The 24,423-nt window shown below is 37.6% G+C and overlaps 1 protein-coding gene across 1 annotated transcript in view; it reads left to right on the forward strand.

Moving 5' to 3' along the window:
• The window catches only part of LOC133523277 (GTP-binding protein REM 1), a 234,981-nt gene that overhangs the window by 171,989 nt on the left and 38,569 nt on the right, over window positions 1-24,423 (forward strand). The window contains exon 2 of the mRNA XM_061858767.1: window positions 11,090-11,296. Within this exon, the coding sequence (XP_061714751.1) occupies window positions 11,090-11,296 (207 nt within the window). The remainder of the gene's footprint in view (window positions 1-11,089; window positions 11,297-24,423) is intronic.

A 24,423-nucleotide genomic window follows, 5' to 3' on the forward strand; every position in this document is an offset into this window, starting at 1 on the left:
ATACAGAATATGGCCATTTTGTTGGCATTAAATAGTATTCAACAAAATCTATCAGTCTAAAATCATGTTAAGTACTAAGGTCTTCAACAGGAACTGTATAAAGGCATTTCGGTTATATTCTTTAAAATTTCCATTAACACTTACATAATAATTAAGTCTTAAATCTCAGTCAGCTTTTTTTAAACTTTATATCAACACTTAAATAATAATTAAGTCTCAACTTTCAATCAACTTGTAATATACATAAAAAACAATAGGTAGGTATGTACTTTTATTTGGAAACTACTGTAAATTGTATTTACTTAAATTGATATTATTGAATACAATTTGTCCCCGTCGAGATTTTTTTTGGTTCGGGCAATATTAAAAGGATGTCATCTAAATGCTTCATAGTACATGCAGATGTCAACTCTTGGGTAGAAAAATACGAATCCTGTATTAAATTTCGATTCTTTCACTTTCCTCACGAATTTGATTTCGGGGACGTTACCTTTCATAGTTATTACTTTTCCTACAAAATGCTTTACACTCTTTTTGGTTACGAACTTTGCCAAAACCCAGGAGCCTGTATTTAATTTCTTATCGTCCTCTATGAGATACCCAATATCAGAAATTCCGAAAGGTATCGGCGGTTCTATATTTTCTTCTTGTTGTTGTAAATACGCCGCGATATAATCGTCCATTGTCCCATATTCGGAATCATCCGTAATCTAATCTACTTATTGACTTTCCTCCAAATTGTTAAAGCCATTTCCGAAAAACCAAACACAAGAAAATATTTAAATTTGGAAACAATTAAGTAATGTCATCCACCAATTAATGTGGTACTACAAATTTGACAACCCTAGGTGTAAGCGAAATTTGGCAATAAGACGGACGCAAAGTACCCTCACCAATGTTTTATCCACTTGTGACTTCTAAACGTAAGCTAGCCATTAAATACTAGTTTCATTTGAAAAACAAATAGTTATAGGATATAATCATCTAAAAAGTTTAACATTACCTGGTCCGTATCACTGTTTAAAAATTAAGTTAAAACACTGGATTAAAAAGACGTCTCGTCGGTGTCGCGAAAAAACCTCACTGAACGTCAACTGTGTGAAGTTAGCCGCAGGTTGTTCGAAGAATGTTGACACCCATAAAAAATACTTTGTATTTAGCAGTTTTATGTAAGGCTTCCATTAGAAACATTTTGTTAATGGCAACTAATGTCAAACTAGGCGAAAATAGGTAGCACAGGCGAAGATAAGAAACTCGACGGTATGGAAACGGAATCATTTCCATCTTAACAGGGCATTGAATGTTAACCTTAATCGTGTTAGTTTACGGTTGATTTTGGAGTGGGAAATGAAATAGATAATGTTGTGTTGAATGAGATGTACGGGCAATTTCTAGCTTTGATCATGGTACGAAACTTATTAGATTTTTTGTGTTATGGTTTCTTATTGAATTTATTAAACACTTTTTCAATGTAAATCAAAATTCGGGGTGATATTTGTAGGTTACTTTGAACCACTTTTACTATAATACCAACATTCTTCGGCTTCCTTGCCTAATTGGCAGTGACTCTGCCTGCAAAGCAGGAGGTTCCAGATTCTAATCCCGGTAAGGGCTTTTATTTGTGTTTTTATTACATGTTTAAGTATGTATGTTGTGTGATATAATATAAGCTTTGCTTACTTAGGGGGTAGGTTGATCTGTGTAACTCCCCAAATATCTGTGGGCACAGTAGTGCCCCCGCCAAGATGAGTCAGGCGAAGCGCAAGGGCACTACCGACATATAGTTTGGCGAGCTATTCCGTCAGTAGAAAAAGACGGCAAATTTAAAAAATGTAGGCGCGAAGGATTGTCCCATAGAGAATTTGAATTTCGCGCCGTTTTCTATTGACAAATTGCGTTTGCCGGAGTATCGATAATAATAAAAATCGAATTCGAATCATCGAGTGCGAATTCATGCCAAGTTTCATGTAGTTTAAAAACCGGACAAGTGCGAGTCGGACTCTCACCGAGTTTTCTAGTTATAACGGCATCATATCATCTGTAAAAATGTCAACTGTCTATCTATCACGGTTCATGAGATACAGCCTGGTGCCAGACGGACGGGCGGACGGACGGACACCGAAGTCTTAGTAATAGGGTCCCGTTTTACCCTTTGGGTACGGAACCTTAAAAAATGTCGTTATAAAATGAAAGCATAACTTTAATTGTATGACACTGGCTTCTATCGGCGGGTACGTGTGACTCTTAGGGCGTCCGCTAGCTGGCGCGGGTACACAGAGCGAGCGCACGTACGCGGGTGACATTGCAGGTAAAATCCGTTGCACGCGTCCGCGCCATTTTCCGTTAACCCGCTCACCCAATCCGTGGAACAACGCCAGCTACCGGCACGCTTAAGAACTTTTTATGAAACACACTGAGAGTGAACACGATTGACGAATCGTAATCTGTCAGTTCGACACTGACATAAACGCTATTCCCTATTTACTTTCTATACATCTCGCTCGCACTTATATGCGAGTACGAGCGAGATGCAGGTAGCCACATAGCTGTTACTAGGCTGCTTCGTTTATCGCCTGTGGATCAAAGGTGTCCACTCGTTTCCGCTTCTACAGGTACAAACCAACTCGAGGTATAAGCGAGGAGCGTATTAAGAACGGAAGAAGTTTTTGTGCTGTGCTTGAGTGCTTGTGTTTTTGTGTTGTAGAAGCGCTGGTGGCCTAGCGGTAAGAGCGTGCAACTTTCAATCCGAAGGTCGCGAGTTCAAACCCCAGCTCGTACCAATGAGTTTTTCGGAACTTATGTACGAAATATCATTTGATATTTACCAGTCGCTTTTTGCTGAAGGAAAACATCGTGAGGAAACCGGAATAATCCCAATAAGGCCTAGTTTACCCTCTGGGTTGGAAGGTCAGATGGAAGTCGCTTTCGTAAAAACTAGTGCCTACGCCAATTCTGCGGATTAGTTGTCAAGTGGACCCCAGGCACAGAATAACTAATAGTACTACCCCCAGGCTCCAGTGAGCAGTGGCAAAAATGCCGGGACAACGCGAGGAGGAAGGAAGAGGATAGACGGTTTTTGTCGTTGCTATACCAAAGTCGAAGTCAAATATTTCAATTTATATCATTTTATGCTACATTTGACTCTTATTTATAGCCTTAAGCTAAATACAGTATCAACAGGAACCGTGTGAGTGTGTAGCAACATTAAATATTATTAATTATAGTCCACCACTTGGCCCGCCACTTGGTGGTACTGGTACACTGTGGGGAGGGTCCTAAAAACTCAGAATATCCCATTGTTGACAACCCAGGATAGACCAGCCTGGCGCAAACGCACAAGAAAGCCCGACCCCAAATGAAGACAGGAAGAAGAAGAAGAATTATAGCGACTACCAACTTAAATAGCTGAATATTTGTATTGAGGTTAAGAATTCTAGAATAGTTGTTTCGTATGTTTTCCTGTGAAATAAAAATCAATACGGTAGATGACGGCAGTAAAAGTTTTTTTTTTTCATTTAAATTGGCAGTGACATCATTTATCTATTGCGCGCTGCTTCAACACTGCAACAACTGCCGCAATTGGATATTTTTAACTTAGAGAGAGAGAGAGAGAGAGAGCGAGAGAGAGAGATAGAGAGAGATTATTTATTTGTGAAAAACATAATATTATGGTACAATCTTATATGAATTGACCTAGTCCTCCAGCAAGTTCAATAATGGTAGTGTTTTGGATACTGGGCGACGAAATATATAGATAAAATTACTTAAATATATAGAAAATATCCATAAATCAGGAACAAATATTTGTCATATACACACAAATAAATCCTCCTGCTAGACAGGGTCACTATCAGCTAGGCTACGAAGCCTTGTAGCTTTTAGCGTTTCATTAAAATTAATCGCTAATCGCTTATAACTTGTAAGCGGATAGTCCGCATCCGACAGTTCGATGTTCCCGCTTTGATTCCACTAGAAATGGCGCACACAATGCCTGTCTATTCAATACAATTTATACTTCGTCTTTAGTATAAATGTCCATGATTCTTACATTGAGTGGTAGGTACTATCAGGTGCTTTGACGGTGAATCATCTTAAAGGCGAAAATCGGTTAAAATCGGTTAAGGTGTTGTATATATTATATCATAATTATACATGTGGGTAGTTGAGTAAAGTGCGGGAGGTACTGAATAAAAATAAATCAGTCTTGGTCTAGCTATCTTGGTGGTTTTACTTAGATCCCTAATCCCGAATACTACAAACGTCTTGCAGGGGTTGTTTTTTTTTAATACTACGTCGGTGGAAAACAAGCATACGGCCCGCCTGATGGTAAGCAGTCTCCGTAGCCTATGGACGCCTGCAACTCCAGAGGAGTTACATGCGCGTTGCCGACCCTAACACAACCTTACTCACCGACAGGAACACAACACTATGAGTAGGGTCTAATATTATTTGGCTGCGGTTTTCTGTAAGGTGGAGGTACTTCCCCAGTTGGGCTCTGCTCTAGATCTGGATGACATCCGCTGTGCTGTGCCCTACCACACAAAGCGAGATGACATTCACAACGCCCATACCTGTCTTTTAAACGTAGTTTAAGGACGTACCCGGGTCCAAATGTTGCTTACTAAGCTGGTTTGTGACAGTACTTAGCTACTTAGCCGGTGCGATGTGACGCTGACAAATTCCATCAATCAATCAACATCGCCTCCCCCCTGTAGTAGCCCCTTCCTAGTCCTTGCTGCAGGATATGGTGGCTGGAGTTACCCCAAGTATCAGTATCAGTAAAAACGTCTTGCAGGCGGTCAAACCATAAGATGGAAGTGATAACCAGCAGCATGGCAGTTAAAAATGAGGGTAATGAAAAAAAAAGTTTACCTCATAAAAAAAGTTTAATAATAATTCAGCCTATATACGTCCCACTGCTGGGCACAGGCCTCCTCTCATGCGCGAGAGGGCTCGGGCTATAATCCCCACGCTAGCCCAATGCGGATTGGGGACTTCACATACACCTTTGAATTTCTTCGCAGATGTATGCAGGTTTCCTCACGATGTTTTCCTTCACCGAAAAGCTAGTGGTAAAGTTTACCTCATAAAAAAGTTTAGGTACCCCATAAAAAAGTTTACCTCATAAAAAAAGTTTACCTCATAAAAAGTTTATTGCCTTCTTTTGTCTTTGTGGCGGCCGACATTTGCAAACTAAGATAAGGAATCCTAAATGCATCCTATTATACTTGCCGCAAAACTAACTGGCCACTTTGATCATAATGCTATCTCCTTTACCCTTGTTAAGACCAACCAAGAGTGAAAGAGATGGCATTATGACCTGTCTCGCCACTTAGTTTTGCGCCAAGTATAGTTATCTTATTTTTTATGGGGAGACGAAGTTTTGCCTAAACAATAACAACTAATAAACTGTCCTTACTACCTATTGTTTGTCTCATTACCTGATTTTACTCCTTTCATTATTAAGAGGATATGGGAGATGAGATTTAAATATTTATTTAGGTGAATTTATCCGTCTCGCTAACGGAAGCGACTCCTAAAACTAGTGCGATAAGGACAACGCTAGGTTAGGCGAAAACTCCTGCGTCAAAATCTCAAAAAACGATGTTTCGTACTCGACTATCTCTCCTCCAAAACTTAACCAAATGTAACGACATTTTGAGATCTAAATGGTTATAAAATTATCTGTGTCGGACTGTTTTGCTTTTTAGGCTAATTGACCTCAGTTTTGAATACTATGCTTCTCTTTGCGGCCTAGTAAATTAGGCCGTTTTTGCGAATAATTGAAGTGCACTGGCGCCTTAAAAAACAAATATATTAAAGAAAACAAAACAGTCCGACACAGATATTAATTATAATAATTTGTGTTGAATCTCGTGAAAGCCGAGAAGTACAAGTCCAGCAAGTACCTAGACTTGGCTCACGAGATAACCGCCATGTGGGATGTTGATTCGACGATCATTGTCCCAATAGTCGTTTCAGCGAACGGTCTCATAGCGAAGAGTCTCGACCAACACCTTGAGAAACTCTCGCTAGGTGGTTGGATCAAGGGTCAGATGCAGAAGGCGGTGATCTTGGACACGGCGCGGATAGTCCGCCGGTTCCTCTCTCTGCGGCCCTGACCACCGGCAGCTTGGGCCCTGCCCCGCTGCTGGCGGCACCCTAGGTTGGTGGTGATGATGATGTAAAAATCCTAGCCTAAGAAAGGAGATAAATAAAGGAAATAATCTGTGTTGAAAAATTCATTGCTCTAGCTTCAAAAGCCACGGAGGAAACAGTCGAGTACGTTTGTATGGAGAAATGAACACTCCTGTTGCCTCTTAAGATAAAGAACCCGGATTGCATCGTAATTGGTTATCTCTATAGGAGGCGGAGTTTTTTGTGAAGATACCGAATATATAATGTGTGTAACTTTAAAATTAAAAACAATTAAAATCTGTTATTACTGTCAAGTCCCGCTTCAGCGGGACTGGCGGGACCTTGCTCAGCACAGGGAGGATTGGAAAGCTAGAGGGGAGGCCTTTGCCCAGCAGTGGGACACACAAATAGGGTAATAAAAAAAAATACTGTCAAAATGTATGTTTTTGCGGGCCTTAATGCGTACTTTTATAAAGTACGTATTAAGGCCCGCGTTCGCCCGTATACGTATTTTCAATAAGTACTTTTATAAAGCGACTATTTTCCAAGAGTACCGTAATATTTTTATAACTATTTTGGTATATGAAGAAACTTAAATAAATGAGAAACCTATATTGAGTGAGTTTTACATAATGTCCTGTACCCCTAGTGTAACTCTGATCGACATCATAACGTGACGAACGCGTTTGCGTTAAGTCTCATTTTGTATAGGATTTTGAGTTTCCAAAACGTCCCGCTTGGCGCGCTCTTTCGAAATCCAATACAAAATGAGACTAAACGCAAACGTTTGGAAATCGAATTTATTTACACTAGGTGTACTGATTATTTTAGAAATTATTTCATTAAATATTAAGGTAGGCATTTAAAATTAAAATATATTCATAATGCTGAATGTTGTGTGTGTACAAGTACCGTGAACGATTTGAACATTTTCATATAACATACCCATTTTACACCACTTATTGCCATATTTTTTATATGTGTCAAACTAGGTTAAGTCGTATACCAAACTAAAAATCGTAAATACTATATTGCTAACCTGTAATATGACTACCTTTGTATCCTGTCTGTGGAAACCTGTAATTGGCTACTCAGATACATATTTATGTTAACCTAGTTTTAGTTTACTTAAGCTGTTGGTTTTCCGAATAAAAAAAAAAAAAAAAATAGGCCCCTACTGCTTTTAGCTAAATGTGTGGTGGCACAGTAAAAGGGTTTTTTAGAAACGTCACGTCCCTAAAGGACAATATTTGAAAAGGTCAAGTCAGGTATACAAGCCTTTAGAATTAAATGCCAACTGTCAGTTCGCGGACAGGAACTTAGGAGTTGCAAAGTGTCAAACTGTCAAAGTTTAAGATGTTTAGATCTGTACCCCTAGTGTAAATAAATTCGATTTCGAAACGTGACGTACGCGTTTGCGTTTAGTCTCATTTTGTATTGGATTTAGAAAGAGCGCGCCAAGCGGGACGTTTTGGAAACTCAAAATCCTATACAAAATGAGACTTAACGCAAACGCGTTCGTCACGTTATGATGTCGATCAAATTTACACTAGGGGTACAGGATAACAATGTTAATAATAAGAAATCCGGACAAGTACGAGTCGGACTCGCCCACCGAGGTTTCCGCACTTTTTAGTTTTTCATGTTATAGCGGCAACAGAAATACATCATCTGTGAAAATTTCAGTCTTAACTATCACGGTTCATGAGATATCATGAGATTTCTGTATCAGCCTGGTGACAGGCGGACAGATGAACGGACGGACGGACAGCGAATTCTTAGTAATAGAGTTCCGTCTTACCCTTTGGGTACGGAACCCTAAAAACTTCTTGGTTTTAGGCCTCCTATTAATGCTGCTGGACTTGACAGCATTAGAAACAAGTTTTTGGAAAAAATTGGTACAAGCTTTTAGCGCTGACTGTACTTTTCTTTCCACAGGCAACTAATACTCATCGAGAAAATTCTAACGACCTAAAGAACACTTAGTTTGCGTTGTTTTAACACAAATTTCCCATGGCTACCTCTTGTCTCCATCATCAGATTAACTCCATATCATTATATTGCATTGTCATCCAATTTATAAAAAAAAACAATATTCGCATTAAAGGCAAGTACATTTAGGTATTGAAGTCCCTGACTTCTGAGCTAGGTAAAAACCTGTGTTACAGAAGTCAGTGTCCTCTCCCATATAATGGAAACTATTATGACTTATGACTTAATTAACTACACACATAAATGTAAAATTTTAGCTCAATCGGAAATCGGGAAGTGGGTCTAATTTTGCTACCTAGATTTGACCCACATTTACTAAATAACTAACCGGGTTAAATGATGATGCACGCTAGACCGGGCCGGGGCCAGGCCGGAGCTTCCGGCGCTTCGTTTTCTATGGAAAGCACCACGTGATCACCGATCAGCCGTCATAGAAAATGACGTGTCGAACGCCTGGGCCCGGACACGGGCCTGTCTAGCGTAAGTCATCCTTAAGTTAAATGGAAGCTTGTAAAAAAACTTGCCTTGACAACAGTATGTATGTATGTATATACTTTAATGTACATAGAAATAAAAACACGAAAAACACAGTTACAGAGTAAATTAAATACCACAAAGGCGAACTTATCCCTGTATGGGAACAACAGTGCCAAAGCACTATACAGGATGATTCAGGAGACGTGAGCAGGATCAAGCCTGCGTATTCAGTAAATTATCAGCAACTGTTTCATACCAGTATTTGTGAGATTAAAGTTAATTTATTTTATACTGTTAAAAATTTTTGTCATAACGGTTACAGAGGTTTTATATTTGTTAATTAAGTGTTGTAGGGTGTCCATGATTGTAGATAATCAAATTAGTCCGTAAAAAAAGTTAACAGATAAAAAGCGTGATTGTTTTACTTAAATATGATTGTGAATGATCCATTAGCATTTACTGATTGTGTAGGCTTAGTCCTGCTCACGTCTCATGACTCACCCTGTATATTCCTTGCGTACTATAAAGCACTACGTTCCTGATTATGCCGAACTTATCTCAGCAGAGCAAAGTTTCAACAAGGCTTTTGCTAGGACTAAGTGCTGGCAAGTTTTCGTAAACAATGATCCTACATAATCTACTTTACATACAAATTAACTCCGTAGCGGTAAAAACGTAATTTTTACCGCTCGAGATTATATTGTAATTGGGATAGTTTAGGGATATTTTTTTCCGCTTTATAACCTTAGCCTTTATGATAATGAATTACCTATACAATTATAAAATATATGAGTAATGAATTTTGCAATGTATTGTCAAATTATGTAATGACAAGTTTAGGTTAGTTTATTATTTGTAAACAGTCTCCACTAGTATTAAGATTATTGCCATGCCCTAACAGGGCATCATGTACCGACTATATAATGTTAACCATCTTAATATGTACCTACATATGAACATGGACGCAATAAAATATATGAAATATATGTAATATGAAATAACTTGGGAACGGGCAAATACTTTTTCGAATTTAAACTGTCGTAAGCCATAGTAACATAACGCTAATTTTACAATTAGTGTCATTCATTTTAGTTAAGCCGTGAAAATTGCTAAAGAGTCCGCAGCAAGCTCTGCTGAATTTCACCTTCCCATACAAACGGAGTTTCGTTCTCATTCAAAACTACGTGTTGGATTGTAATGAAACTTTGCACGCAGAAAAAAAAAAGAATGACATGAGGTATATCTACTCCTGTTATTCATTTATATAGCTCCAGTTTATAAAACAAACTAAATACAGGATGTTTATTTTTCACACCTAGCGTTGTCCCGGCATATTGCCACGGCTCAAGAGAGCCTGGGGTCCGCTTTGACAATTAATCCCAAGATTTGGCGTAGGCACTAGTTTTACGAAAGCGACTGCCATCTGACCTTCCAACCCAGAGGGTAAAACTAGGCCTTGTTGGGATTAGTCCGGTTTCCTCACGATGTTTTCCTTCACCGAAAAGCGACTGGTTTTTCGTACATAAGTTCCGAAAAACTCATTGGTACGAGCCGCGGTTTGAACCCGCGACCTCCGGATTGCAAGTCGCACGCTCTTACCGCTAGGCCACCAGCGAATGACATAAGGTATATCTAGTCTATAAATTAGTTTATATAGCTCCAGTTTATAAAACAAACGAAATAGAGGGAAAACAAATTGTGTGAAAAACTTAAATTCACTATCTTTTTTTAACAATGGTATCTGAAGCTACATACAAACTCTGAAGCTACAGGACTAGATATACCTTATCCTATTGTAAGTAAAAACTAGCTATTCGTTTTAAAATGAGAGCGTAACTACGTTTGTATGGAGAACCGAGGTTGTTGGAGACCCTTAATTTTTTTTTTCCAGGAATTGACCCCCCAATATGGTATAAGTGGGGTTGTAAATTAGTACGAGAGTATACAGTGGGGGGGATTTAATTTTAACGAGTTCTATGCTGGCAGAAGCTACTTGTGAATAATTATACTGTTCAGTATAATTATTCACAAGTAACAGTAACAAAGAAAATTCCTGCTAATATCGCAATGCAAAATAATGCGCTGGCACTTTGTGCACTTGAAAATGGAACAACGAAGCGGTGCCGCGTGGTTTCTTGCATAATTATAATTTATGTTTATGACATCTGACGGTTTAAAACTGAGTCTATATTATTTATGTATTTATAGTCATGCAAACAAACCGTAAGAATCATTGGGAAATAAGTTCTCTCTCTCTTCTATACCACGAGTATCATGGCCATGGCATGTAGTACTATTACACCTGTCAACAGCGAATTTTCAACGTTACGCAAATATGTAAGTGGTCAAGATGAGATTAGAGGCTAATATTTTCTATTCTCAGATATTTTTTGTGAAGCTTCATGTAGGTAAAATACATGTACAGTATGTATTAGGTACACAGGATTAAAAAAACCTTATTAATATTATTCCCTTGTTCCAGGAATTGTCAACCGCGGCGACTCATTCCGCCGCCGCCGCTCCCGCTCCGGCTCGCTCGCACCGTCGCCCGCGCAGCCCGAACCTAGCGAACGACGCGTGGTCGCTCTGCATAGGGTCGCCATGGTTGGTGCGCCTGGCGTGGGGAAGACTGCTTTAATCAGCCAGTTCCAAACTAGCGAGTGTATTAACGCGTATGACAGACAAAGAGGTAAGTAATTACATATATTATGTATGACACTATAACACTGTTATTATTAATTTCCGAAATAGTTGTACAGCATAACAGTATATACTAAATCACTGTAACAAACAAACAAATTGAAACAAAAATAGGTTAACTAATAATATTATGTACAATTACTAATTAGGCATCGACAGTTTCTAGACAGGTTACCACACTAAGATATAATAAACACATTCAAACTGTTGAAGGACGTGCATCCATCTCACAGAACCTCAACAATTCATCTCGCACTTCGCTCCACCTGCCAGCAAATAAATCACACTCGGGCGCTGATGCTAAGAGCGCATTCAGGGGGAGGGAGGGAGGGGGAGAGGTAAAGGGTGAACAAGTGGGGATTTTCTATGAGACACGGTTCGCGAAATCGGGCCGACAAGTAGACCACGGTCACGAGGCCGGAAATTGACTCTGGTTGGCGTAGGGACAAAAAGACGCAGTAATTGCGCCACCAGTTCGGCACAGTCCGATTCACCTCGCAAGACGCAAGACTTACTGTTATGGGACCAGGCGATGTGATCGCCCTGCATAGGATCGCCATGGATGGTGCGCCTGGCGTGGGAAAAACTGCGTTGAATTATCTGATTCAGACTAGCGAGTGTATTAACGCGTTTGTCAGGCAAAGAGGTCAGTATTAATATGCCTTTTTTGTGTGCGCCATAATAACACTGTTGAAGAACCTAGCGAATGTAATTGCCCTACTTAGAGTGTTAGTAAAACTATGCTGATTAGTCAGTTTTAGAATTTCAAGTGTATTAACTCATTTGACAGACAAAGAGATGAGTATTTACATGCCGTTTCGTGTGTTGCGCCACTATAACAGTGTTGAGGAACTTAGCGAATGTAAATCCCCTACGTACGGTCGCCATGGTTCGTGTACTATCGTCAAGCTCACCATACTTATTAACCTATCGAATAAGCTGATGGCTTTACTGATACTGAAATGCGATACGTAAACATACTACATACCTATACGAGGCCTGGACGTTAGTGAGATAACGACTAGATAACTCATTGCTGGTGTCCTACTTTATTACCTACATATAATATGAGTTTCACATGATTATCAATCTGGTGTTTCGAGCTTCGGTATTTTAATAGCAGCAGCACAAGTCCTTTAATTGATCCAAAAGCAAATATTACTCCCCGTAGTCGTCCGCACAGTCCTTTTTCTACTATCGTTCGAGCATCTACCCTCTTAAATTCACCTAAAAAACCACAATAACCTAGAAGCGGTTATTTAACTTAAACGTGACTACTAGCATCTACTCCATGTCGTTGGCAACTTTTAGCCGGTTCGCGATATTCGCGACACGTGCCAAGTGTTACAAAAACTGCGCCCAGTAGTCAGTTTGAGACTTGCGAGTATATTAACTCGTTTGACAGGCAAAGAGATGAGTATTTACATGCCTTGTCATGTGTTGCGCCACTATAACACTGTTGAGGAACGTAGCGAACGTGTGGACTGGTCTAGATAGGGTTGTCATGGTTACGCCAAATGTTGCGAAAACTGGGCTAATTAGTCAGTTGAGTACTTAAATAAAAGTCATTTCGAGTGCCTGAATATAAACACCTAAAGCTGATATTCCTAATACACGAAAGTTACGTTGATATACCTATTGAACGAAATACCTAAAGTCGATATACCTTACAAAATCCGCAGTAATGTGAAAATAAATTCTCGCTTTCACAACAACTCGCAAAATATTTGCGTAAGCGTTTGTTAATTTTAACGCAACGATATTACATCGATAAATAATCCCCAACAGTAATCCATCGATAAAGGTATCATTAAGCTTCTTTTCATTTCGTAGAGGCCAATTCTGTTTTGAAAATGTGATATGGGGTTTCATCTTAACCCTTTATCAGGCTGACAGTTCAAAAATGAAAATCGAATGTCAATCTTACTCATCGAAAATAGAACACAAGTTTGAAGTGCCGTATGTGGGAAATATATCTCCCTTAGCCTGGTAAAGGGTTAATATATTTTAATTTTAATCAATATTTTGACAACCTGTCTGGCCTAGTGGGCAGTGACTAGTGAACCTGCCTATGAAGCCGATGGTCCTGGGTTCGAATCCCGATAAGGGCATTCAATTGGGTGATGAGCACTGATAATTTGTTCCTGAGTCATGGGTGATTTCTATGTGTTTTATATACTACGTCGGTGGTAAACAAGCTTACAGCCCACCTGGCGGTAAGCGGTTACCGTAGCCTATGGACGCTTGTTACCAGAGGTGTTACATGCGCGTTGCCGACCCTAATACTCCGCTCCCTCGTTGAACTCTGGCATCCTTACTCACCGGCGGCTATGTATTTATATATTATATTTATAGTTGTTTGAGTACCACAAGCCTTTTTGAGCGTATTGTAGGACTTAGTCAGTTTGTGTATGGATATCCTATATTTATTTATTTATTTTATTATAATTTTTTTTTTTTATTCAGATTCAGAGAACTCTATTTTTTAACAAACACATTTAAAATGTCTTTAATTTAAACACAAATAATAATGCAAATAAAAATATTTTATACCACAAATTACTTACATTTTCGAAAAGATAGTTTTCAAGCTACTGGATCGATTTTTATTAAACATAACTTAGAACTACCCCAAGGCACAAAGTAAATAGCGGTGGCGCGCGCCGGAGCAGAGAGTCCGCTCAGTACAAAGTGCCATTTTCGCCGCACGCACACAGACGTGACATTTATGAACACAGACGTTACATTTACAGGCGTTCTCGGGCACTCTCAGGCAGAGCTTAGTCGGGCTGTGCGCGCGTTGCTCACTTGACGTCCCCGCCGCTACGTAGGTACCTACTGTCATGTACGTCAAAATGCGTCTCTAAGGAATGTAAACATGATAAGATGTATGCATAAATGAATCGATGTATGTATGTCTGTACACTTATATTACCTACTCCTTTTTAAAATTCAAAATTAATACAGAAGCAACCCTAGTGAGTCGGGCAAGTTTAGGTATGTATTTTCAAGAACGGCGGGAACGGACCTTCTGTTTTTTTTTTGTGCCCAAGGACACTTGCTTTCACGTAAAAAGCCGCATCGAAATCGGTCCATCCATTTAAGCCATATACAGACATTGGCGTCAAACATATAATACTCCTCATTTTTGCGCCGGGGGTTAAAAATATAATTAAAATCAGCAATGATGATGGATGTACAGTCAGCTGACGCAATTGGAAACGCGTTGGACCGGCACCAAAGATGTGGATTCACGTCCCACGTTTTTGGCCAGAGTTGATCGTCATTGATTTTTCATTGAGATTAACATATGTATTTATTTATTTATGTTATTATTAAAATTAGTTACACAGTATTATAGTATTACTACTAAGGCACTGCGAACTACAAAACATATAAAAAAATACATAAATACGAGATAAAATAAATTACAACAAATACAATTTAAGCATTGGATTTGGGCGACGACGTAACAGCGTGGCTCCGTAGCGTCATCTGACTCGGCGTAGGGTTGTATGTACAATTAAAAGTTTAAAATCATTTCAAATTGTGCAAACAGAATCGGCCTGTTTCATTTCGCTTCACGGCCAACAATGGATACTTTATTATACTTTTTTCAGCCATTGTTACGCTTGTTATCTGATGAAACATTTGTTAAAATTCGTAACAATGTTTAACCATTTTCCATGGGAGTTTTGCTAGAAAAAGTTTCTATGAGAACTTATGAAAGTTTGTATGACAGTCAAATTTACGATAAGAAATTAAAATACCTACTTTTACTGCAGGAAACGTCAAAATTCATAAAAAAAACTTGATAAAATGACTCTTTTGGCGTTCGGTGCAGCAATTCAGTTGGCTGCATTACTGAACGAACATTTTTCTATCGCGACATTACTGCTGCAAATGTCCTACGGCCCGATTCGAAGAATGAGATACGATAACGATAACGAATTCTGGTTTATATAAGTTCTCATTTAGATATCGTTTGTATGTCGTATAATTGACAGAAGCAGCTCGATTCGGGCAACAAATGTAATTTTGACGTTAGAAATATCGTAGGTATATCTTATTGGGATCACAGCGGAATCGAAATAAACGTCAATTTTTACATGTCGTTTAGTTATCGATCTTTCCAAGATCTTAAACGTGTCTTAATTATTCTTCGAATCGGACCGAAAATTGATGATATGCCCGGAATCTTCAAATATCAAATATCAAACATTTATTCAGCAAATAGGCCACAGGGCACTTTTACATGTCCATTTTTACAAACAATAAAAATTACAAATATGGAATCGATGAAATATTAAATACTTTATTAGAGATGTATACTGTCTCTAAATGTCAAATTACACAAAAAAACTATGATAAAAAATAAAACCAACAAATACTAACATTCTTTAGAGATGTATAAGTCTCTAAGTGTCAGAGATAAAATATAAAAAAAGATATTAAATTATCCTTAGAGATGTAGAGGGTCTCCAAGGCACATTTCATTCGGCAGTAATGTCGCGCTGCAATACTGTAACAGTAATGCTGGTGAAGTCAGATTCACAATAGTACCTATCTTAAAAATCTGCTAAGTACCTATATATTTTTTCTTAGAATTTCACTAAAATATATAAGTAAGAACGAGATCCACACATTTGAAATACCAGAATTTGAATGATAGTGTGAACAATGATAATAAGTCCGTTACGATACAAGTGCGAATAATAGGAAATTCTCGGTAAATTAAACCACGACCAAAGAGAGTGTTTTTTAATAGAGAGAAGTTGCGAATTACCTATTCGCACATGTATCGTACAATGTTTTACAGTACTTAATGTGCTAATTATCGCACTAGTGCAGTAAATTAACACTATTATGTACTGTAAATAGATAAGATAAGATAAGAATAGCCTTTATGGACCAAAATAAGAATTCATTACATATAAAAAAAATTACATTAAGTAATTCATATGGTATTTATATTGATTTATATATTTTTCTTAATTAATACCATTGCTTTTCATATATACTGTAAATAAATATCTAATAACGAGTAATGGGTTTTCCCCTTTCGTATACCGCCTTAAATTATAATCACTTTTTATTACACCTACAAATCAAATGAAACCCCATCGTCAAACATGTCAGGCATACTCCGTTGAGGACCACTCATTTTATTTTACTCCCTTTCTGTCCTTTTCACACTCATCATTAATCCTCTAATGCATCTCATTTTCACAACGTGACGTTTGCAATTCATTATCATTAATTTGCAAGGAAATACGTTGAGAAATAATTTCTAAAAGGTTATATGTGGAGTTTATGTTTTATTGAAAATTGGACTTTATTGAATGCAGTTAGAGTTTATATTGAATGTGAGGCATATTTAGCGTGTCAATCTACTATCATGTGATACGTCTGAAGCGATTACGAAAGGTGTAATATTTCTCTGTGATATACACGCCTTTAATTTCGGTCGATAAATAAAGTTTTCGTCACACCAACTCGTAAATACTCTTTATTCTTTAAAAACTGATGAGAAAGTTGCATTTTATCCACAAGAGAGGCAAAGTAATGTGATGCACCAATACTTATACATTTTACATACATGTAAAACTACAAATACATTTTAAAGGAAAATAGAACCAGGTAACAACAGGCGGTCTTATCGCTAAAACGCGATCTCTTCCAGACAACCTTTAGGTAGCAGAAAATGTAAAACTCGTACAAAACATTTAAGTACCGTAAAACCCCCCAACTATAGTTCAAAGCTCCCAACTATGCTCCTAAAGCTCCTAACAAATAAACTAAATTTTTCTCGTTCAGGTGTATATTTTACTATATTTTTGTAGTTCTAAGGCAAAGTATGTTTATAAATGGAAGGTAAAACTAGGAGTAAACCAAAAGGAACATATAGATACTTAATTTCCTTTCGAACTTGTGGACCATAGTTGCAGTATTGGACTAGTGTAGTTGTGTAGTTTTACGGTACGTATAAACTTTTATAGTATTTTTTGAGAGCACTTTCAATTAACAATTTAAATAAAATTATCGTGATTTATGGAATGGGGAATTAAATATTAGAATGGACAATGTACAAAAAATCCGTTTAATATCAAATTTTAATTGCTTATCGTAATATAAACGAAAATACCGTACTGGGAAAGTGAAATGCTCTAGTGCAGAAACGTATCATCTTCTGCACACTTAGTAGAAGAACAACTACCCAGTTTCTGAGCATGAGGTTTTCCCGAGTTGCAGGCGTCCATAGGCTACGGTGACTGCTCGCCATCGGGCGGGCCGTGTGCTTGTTTGCCACCGACGTGGTATTAAAAAAAAGAGAAATTAATGAAATTTTTTCCAAGTTGAAACGAAAATTTTTCACTCGCGCTTCACGCTCGTTCGTTTTTTTTTTTTTTATGGTAGAGGAGGCAAACGAGCAGATGGATCACCTAATGGTAAGCGATTACCGCCGCCCATGGATACCTGCAACACCAGAGGGGTTTTGACGACCGGTTTTGCCTCGTGGGTAGTGACCCTGCCTACGAAGCTGATGGTCCCGGGTTCAAATCCTGGTAAGGGCATGTATTCGTGTGATGAGCATGGATATTTGTTCCTGAGTCATGGGTGTTTTCTATGTATTTAAGTATTTATAAATATTTATATATTATATATTTGTCTAAGTACCCTCAACACAAGCCTTATTGAGCTTACTGTGGGACTTAGTCAATTTGTGTAATAATGTCCTATAATATTTATAAAAAAAAAAAAAGTGCGTTGCCGGCCTTTAAGATGGGAGTACGCTCTTTTCTTGAAGGTTTGATAATAATTATACCTAGAGATTTTGTCTTGTACTTGACAAAATAAAATTCGACAATCCTATTATCGATAAGTAACCCTTCAACCTTAATCATTTTCCATATTCCCGCTTATTTATTTATTTATTCGTATAGCATCCGGTATACTCCCATTACATCAGTGGAAGTTGAAAAATCTTTAAATCAATAAAAGTGGATTTTTTCAAAGACTCAAAGCAGTTTGAAATCCGAAAATATGTAAAAAATGGATAGATTACTTCGAGAATCATGTAAAAAACCTGTATGGTGGTTTTATTGTGCGATGGCCATTTGGAGGGCAATCTCGGTATATTTGTGTGTCATGGATTTTCTTTTAAATATACAGTATGTAGGTAAATTATTAATAAATTGATAGTTTCGTAATTCTTGTTCATCTATTACGACATTAAGACATTATTATGACAGTTATAAGATATCGATAATACAATATATCGATAAACTAAATATCGGAAGGAAGTCTCTTGCGTTGCTTTGTCCGTGCTAGAAAAATCTCTAGGTATAATAATGATGTTTGTTAATATCAAATTTAATAAAGCACCATACTGTGTATATTTTCTAAACTCATAAAGTAAATATACTTTATAAAAGTGTGAACGCTGAAGACAATGTTAACGACCCATCACTATGACGCTGGCAGGCAATATGTGACGCTCCCCTCACGACGAGGCCACGATATGAGCGGTTTTCAGAATGTACACACCAAAATACTATGTAAAATTAAATTATATTGTTAGATTGAATCAGATCTTAAAATTGTACCATATTTCGTTTTTAATTTGATTTTAATTTAAATTTTGGTTTTGATCTTGATTTTAATTTTTGATCTCAATTTTAATTTTGAATGTAATTCCAAATTTATTTTAGACTTGTATGGATTGCCTTTGTATTTTTTTTATCGATCGCATTATTGAAATTGAAATTTTGATCTCAATTTTAATTTTAACTGTAATACTAATTTAATTTTGTGATGTATATTGGCTTTATGAATGAGGTGGATTGTCAAAGAAAACTAGTAAATTCACTGCCGTCTTTTGACACACGATTAAAACTTTTAGACCGCCGTTTAACTTTTTCCTTATTCTTTCACTGATATGTGTTAAATTTGTTAAATATCACAAGATGGCGCCGAGAAAAACAAAGAGGCACGACCGTACCATCATTTTCTCGAATACATTTAGGTCACTTTCAACGTACTAGTTTTCTCAACTTGCTATGACAGTGGCCACACACGAAACGCTCACGTCGTCTGCAGCGACAACGGAAAATTCAATCTCCTCCCCCCTTCTCCTCCTCTTTCATCAACTTTTTGTGATTAATCCAGAGCCAGTAATTGTCTTATATGTTTTATAACGTCTCTGTCAGATATGAGAAGAAATGTTACGTAGTTTATTGTATATTATATCTCCAGAAGAGGATAATATGAAATATAAGTAATGCAAAAACTGTATTATATTCTGTCTCTGTACACCGTGGGCTGGTATAACCCGACAGATTTTAAAGGTGTATTCTTGACCGCATTTAGAGACTAAAATGATTTACAAAGTTTTATGAAATCGGTCTTGTTTTGGAGATAATGACAATTCTTGTAAGACTTGTAACAATTTGTTTCTGTACCCTTAGTTAAATTTATTCCATAGCGAGATGTGACGTACGCGTTTGCGTTAAGTCTTAACTTAGTAGTTTGTATGGGATTTTGAGTTCCCAAAACGTCCCGCTTAGCGCTGTTTCTAAATCCCATACAAAATGAGGCTTAACGCAAACGCGTACGTCACGTCACGCTATCGATAAAAATGACACTAGGGGTTCTGTAATAACGTATTGTTAGTGAAAAACATCTTATCGGCTGTGACTCTGCCACTATTCGACTTGGTTTAGATATAACTACTGACAGTCATTAAATAAAACTCGTAATTTCTTTCTGAAAAAAAAACTTTGCTTATTCGTTGTAATGTAATAAAAAAAAAAAAAAAAATGGTTTTTTTCCTAAGATGTTCCCAGAAAACGCAAAAAAGACCAAAAATCATATACAATTTTTTGCTCATTATGACCTCAGTAATGCGTGCTTAAAATCTGTCGGGTCTTACCGGCCCACGATGTATAATACGATATTTGAAGCAGAGATAGGTATTTTTTTTTTTAAGTTTTCATATTGATCACAAGTTAATGCAGGTGTATGAAGTGCAAAAAAATAAAAATGTTTACAAATACAAATATATATTCCGCCAATAGCTCTCAAGGGCCTTCACAAAACTACTGACTAGAATCGCTAACGATCACATTTATTTTTTCAAAGTCCCGCATATGCAGCCATACAAGCATGTTCCACTGCAATGCACTAAACAATTTACCAACTTGAAAAATAGCAATATCTGCCAACCGACCAGACCTAGACCAAAATTATGTCCAATATAAATAAGACCCTAGACATTCATAACTACTAAACGCGATGAGAGTTCACCCGTACTAGTCTTTCTAAAACGCTAGGTAGCCATTAGAATAAGTATGCATTGTATCTCGATTGAAAAAAGTCGTAAGCGACTTGTATTTCCTTTAAAGATAAGACTATTTATACAAGCAAGATACCACTGTCGCATAAGAATCACGCGATGATGTCACGCGACAGGCGAATCCAATACAAATTCAGCAATTTAGTAAATTAATGTATACTCTATGGTACAGCGAATAAGGTACAAATTTTAATGGCATTTGTATACACGATTGTATCGTCAAATTCTGCAGTAGTGATGCGTGCAGAAACAGACTCTATAAAGTATGTGCTAAGGTACAGAATCAAATGACTGAAGGTTATACTGCAGGTCTAAAGTGATTGCGTGCATGATGAATTAGGATACCTTAGATTGAAATATGTGTGTGAACAATTACTTTAAAATAAAATAAATTTAATAATAATAAGTAATGAAGTTGAAATCGGGACAATTTTGTATGGAATAACAATTAACTGCAAAAAAATACTTATATAAACTTTAGATTAGTTTTTTTAAACGTTTAAATAGATAAAAAAGTAATCTATACGTTCCTCAAACATGATATTGCCGATTTTTAGAAGCAATTTTCATTGTTACAAATGTTCAAAGTGCATTTTAGATCTGTTTGTGATTTTTTTTTATATGGAGTGAAAATCTAAACCTTAGGATTCGAATTAATACAGTCCCTCGAAAAAGGCCTCAAGATTGCTAATTAAATTTATCGTAGCCGTATTGTGATCCATATAATCGCTACGTCTTTTAAAAACTCAGTTTTCTGAACCTACTGCCTTCAAGAGATAGTTTCAACCGTAGCAGGTGCTACGAAAGTTCTACGACACAGCTACGATGCTACGCCGCACACTTGACGTTCAAACTTGGCTATTGTAAATAGTTGAACAAGAAGGTGTATTCAAACTTTAAATTAATATTTATTGGCTATAAACATGTACTTGCAGTGATCTCGCTTGCACCAATATTGACTTATATTGGTCTTTCACCATGTGTTTGTGAACAAATGCTTAAGGCGAATTTTACTCATCTTTTGGCCTCACTGGATCACCAACGCTCACTTAAGGAGCATAACCGGACATCCAAAGTGGTCTTGACTTGGAAGATGCCCGGAAAACGGAAACATGGTCACCCTAAATTTACTTGGCGCTGTTCCGTGGAGCAAGAGTTGGGTGTGTTGGGAATGGGGAGGGAGGAGGTTATCCAAGCTGCCCAAGACCGGAGTCAGTGGAAGAATATGGTTTGAGCCCTACACCCCAGGATGGAAAGAAGGAAGAGATCTTTTACCGACATTTACTTATTATATGACGATGAAATTGACTTAGATTCATAAGTTTGAATTGGTTGTCTTAACCTATTCCACGCTAATCACAACACGTTTTCGTTTTGCCTCTACGCATTTCCGCTACATACCGGGAAATCCATGTAATCGGCTATTTATCTTTAACCAGAACCGGAAAGTTTCAAGAGCATAATTTACGTTTGTATTTAGCTCTGAAATATTATCTGCCGATATGACAGTGCTAGAATCATAAGCAAAAACTACTAGTTTACTGTCGGGTACATTATTGTGGAAGAATGTAATCATGTTATTAATGAACAGATTGAAGAAAATTGGGTCTAGTATTGAACCCTGTGGCACTCCTGTGTATATGCTGGCTACAATGGATTTGTAGGTTTTTTCATAATTATCGTGCATGTAGCTTATCTCTACAAATTGATTCCTGTTCATTAAGTATAATTGTAAAAGAGATAATGATTTTTTTCTGACTCAATGATGTTGTAACTTACCTAACAGTGTGGCATGATTAACACTGTCGAAAGCTCAGCTCAAATCCAGTAGAACCCCTGCTACTTTTTAGTAGCCTCTCTAGCATCTTAGAAAGAGTTCCCAATAGCGAGATTGGGCCGATCGATACCATATACATAGGGGAAAGTCGGTAATATCGTACCAGTTTATACTTAAACTTGGATATTTCGTTTATGAAGGACGCAGAGACGCTTTCCATTTAGATTTTCGTGCATTGAACTACCCGTTGCTATCCCTATTGCACGTGCATAATTATATTGCTATCCGGTGGTGAAGCTGATGGTTCTGGGTTCGAATCCCGATAAGGGCACTTATTTGTGTGATGAGCACAGATATTTGTTCCTGAGGCATGAATACTTCCTTCTATGTATTTAAGTGTTTGTATATTATATATATCGATAGCTGAGTGCCCACAACAAAAGCCTTCTTGGCTTACCGTGGGACTTTGTCAATTTGAGTAAGAATGTTTATTTAATTTTATTTATTTAACCGACGGTACAATATAGCCGACTCTCCCTTAATGTATCTTTGCGGCATTTTTTCAATTTTCAAATTTACCTTCGGCTTCCATATATTGAACTACTTTACTTATCTTTGTTTATGCACAAACTTTAACATCCTCCTGCTTGCGTTGTCCCGCGCGAGAGCCCGGGCTCCGCTTGGCAACTCCCAAGAATTGGCGTAGGCACTGGTTTTTACGAAAGCGACTGCTATCTGACCTGCCAACCCAGAGGGTAAACTAGGCCTTATTGGGATTAGTCCGATTTCCTCACGATGTTTTCCTTCACCGAAAAGCGACTGGTAAATAGGTATCAAATGATATTTTGTACATAAGTTCTGAAAAAATCATTGGTACGAGCCGAATTTTGAACCCGCGACCTCCGGATTGCAATACGCACGCTCTTACCGCTAGGCCACCAGCGCTAATATGCACAAACTTTAACGTTATTTATAATATAATATTATTCCTATACTATGAAAACTATCTTGGCACCTCACCTAATCTCTCCGGACGGAATCACTAAACCGGAACGAATGGAACTCACCCGGAAAACATGATTATGACAATGTCAATAAAATACGGGGCCGGAAAATAATAAGATGGACGGAGAGGCGTTTGGACATTCCCGGTTTGATGTAATTTTGACATCACTCGAAGTGCATCTTCCTCATTCAGATTCATGCACCAGGATTACTGCTGCAGTATGGAATGCAAAAAAAGCGGCCAAGTGCGAGTCGGACTCACCCATGAAGGGTTCGTACCATTTATGACGTATTAAAAAAACTACTTACTAGATCTCGTTTAAACCAATTTTCGGTGGAAGTTTGCATGGTAATGTATATCATATATTTTTTTTAGTTTTATCATTCTGTTATTTTAGAAGTTACAGGGGGGGGGGACACATTTTATCACTTTGGAAGTGTCTCTCGTGCAAACTATTCGGTTTAGAATGATATTAGAAACCACAATATCATTTTTGAAGACCTATCCATAATTTACCCCACACGTACGGGTTTGATGAAAACAAAAAATTTGAGTTTCAGTTCTAAGTATGGGGAATCCCCCAAATTTATTTTTCTTTTTTCTATTTTTGTGTGAAAATCTTAATGCGGTTCATAGAAACATCTACTTACCAAGTTTGAGCAGTATAGTTCTTATAGTTTCGGAAAAAAGTGGCTGTGACATAAACGGACAGACAGACGGATATGACGAATCTATAAGGGTTCCGTTTTTTGCCATTTGGAGCAAAATCTCTACGTATTAAAAGTGTCCATCAAATAACATTAAATAGGTGGTGCCACAATATACCGAAATTAAATGTCATAGAACCAGTATCTTATATAGATACTGTGCCATACGCGTGCGCCCGTGAGGGGCAGAACATACGCAATGCGACCAAATTAAAAACACGTTTTAACATTCCTGACAACATACCAAACAAAACCTTCGTAATTTGGTCGG

Source organism: Cydia pomonella, chromosome 12, assembly GCF_033807575.1.
Source record: "Cydia pomonella isolate Wapato2018A chromosome 12, ilCydPomo1, whole genome shotgun sequence".
Lineage (NCBI taxonomy): Eukaryota > Metazoa > Arthropoda > Insecta > Lepidoptera > Tortricidae > Cydia > Cydia pomonella.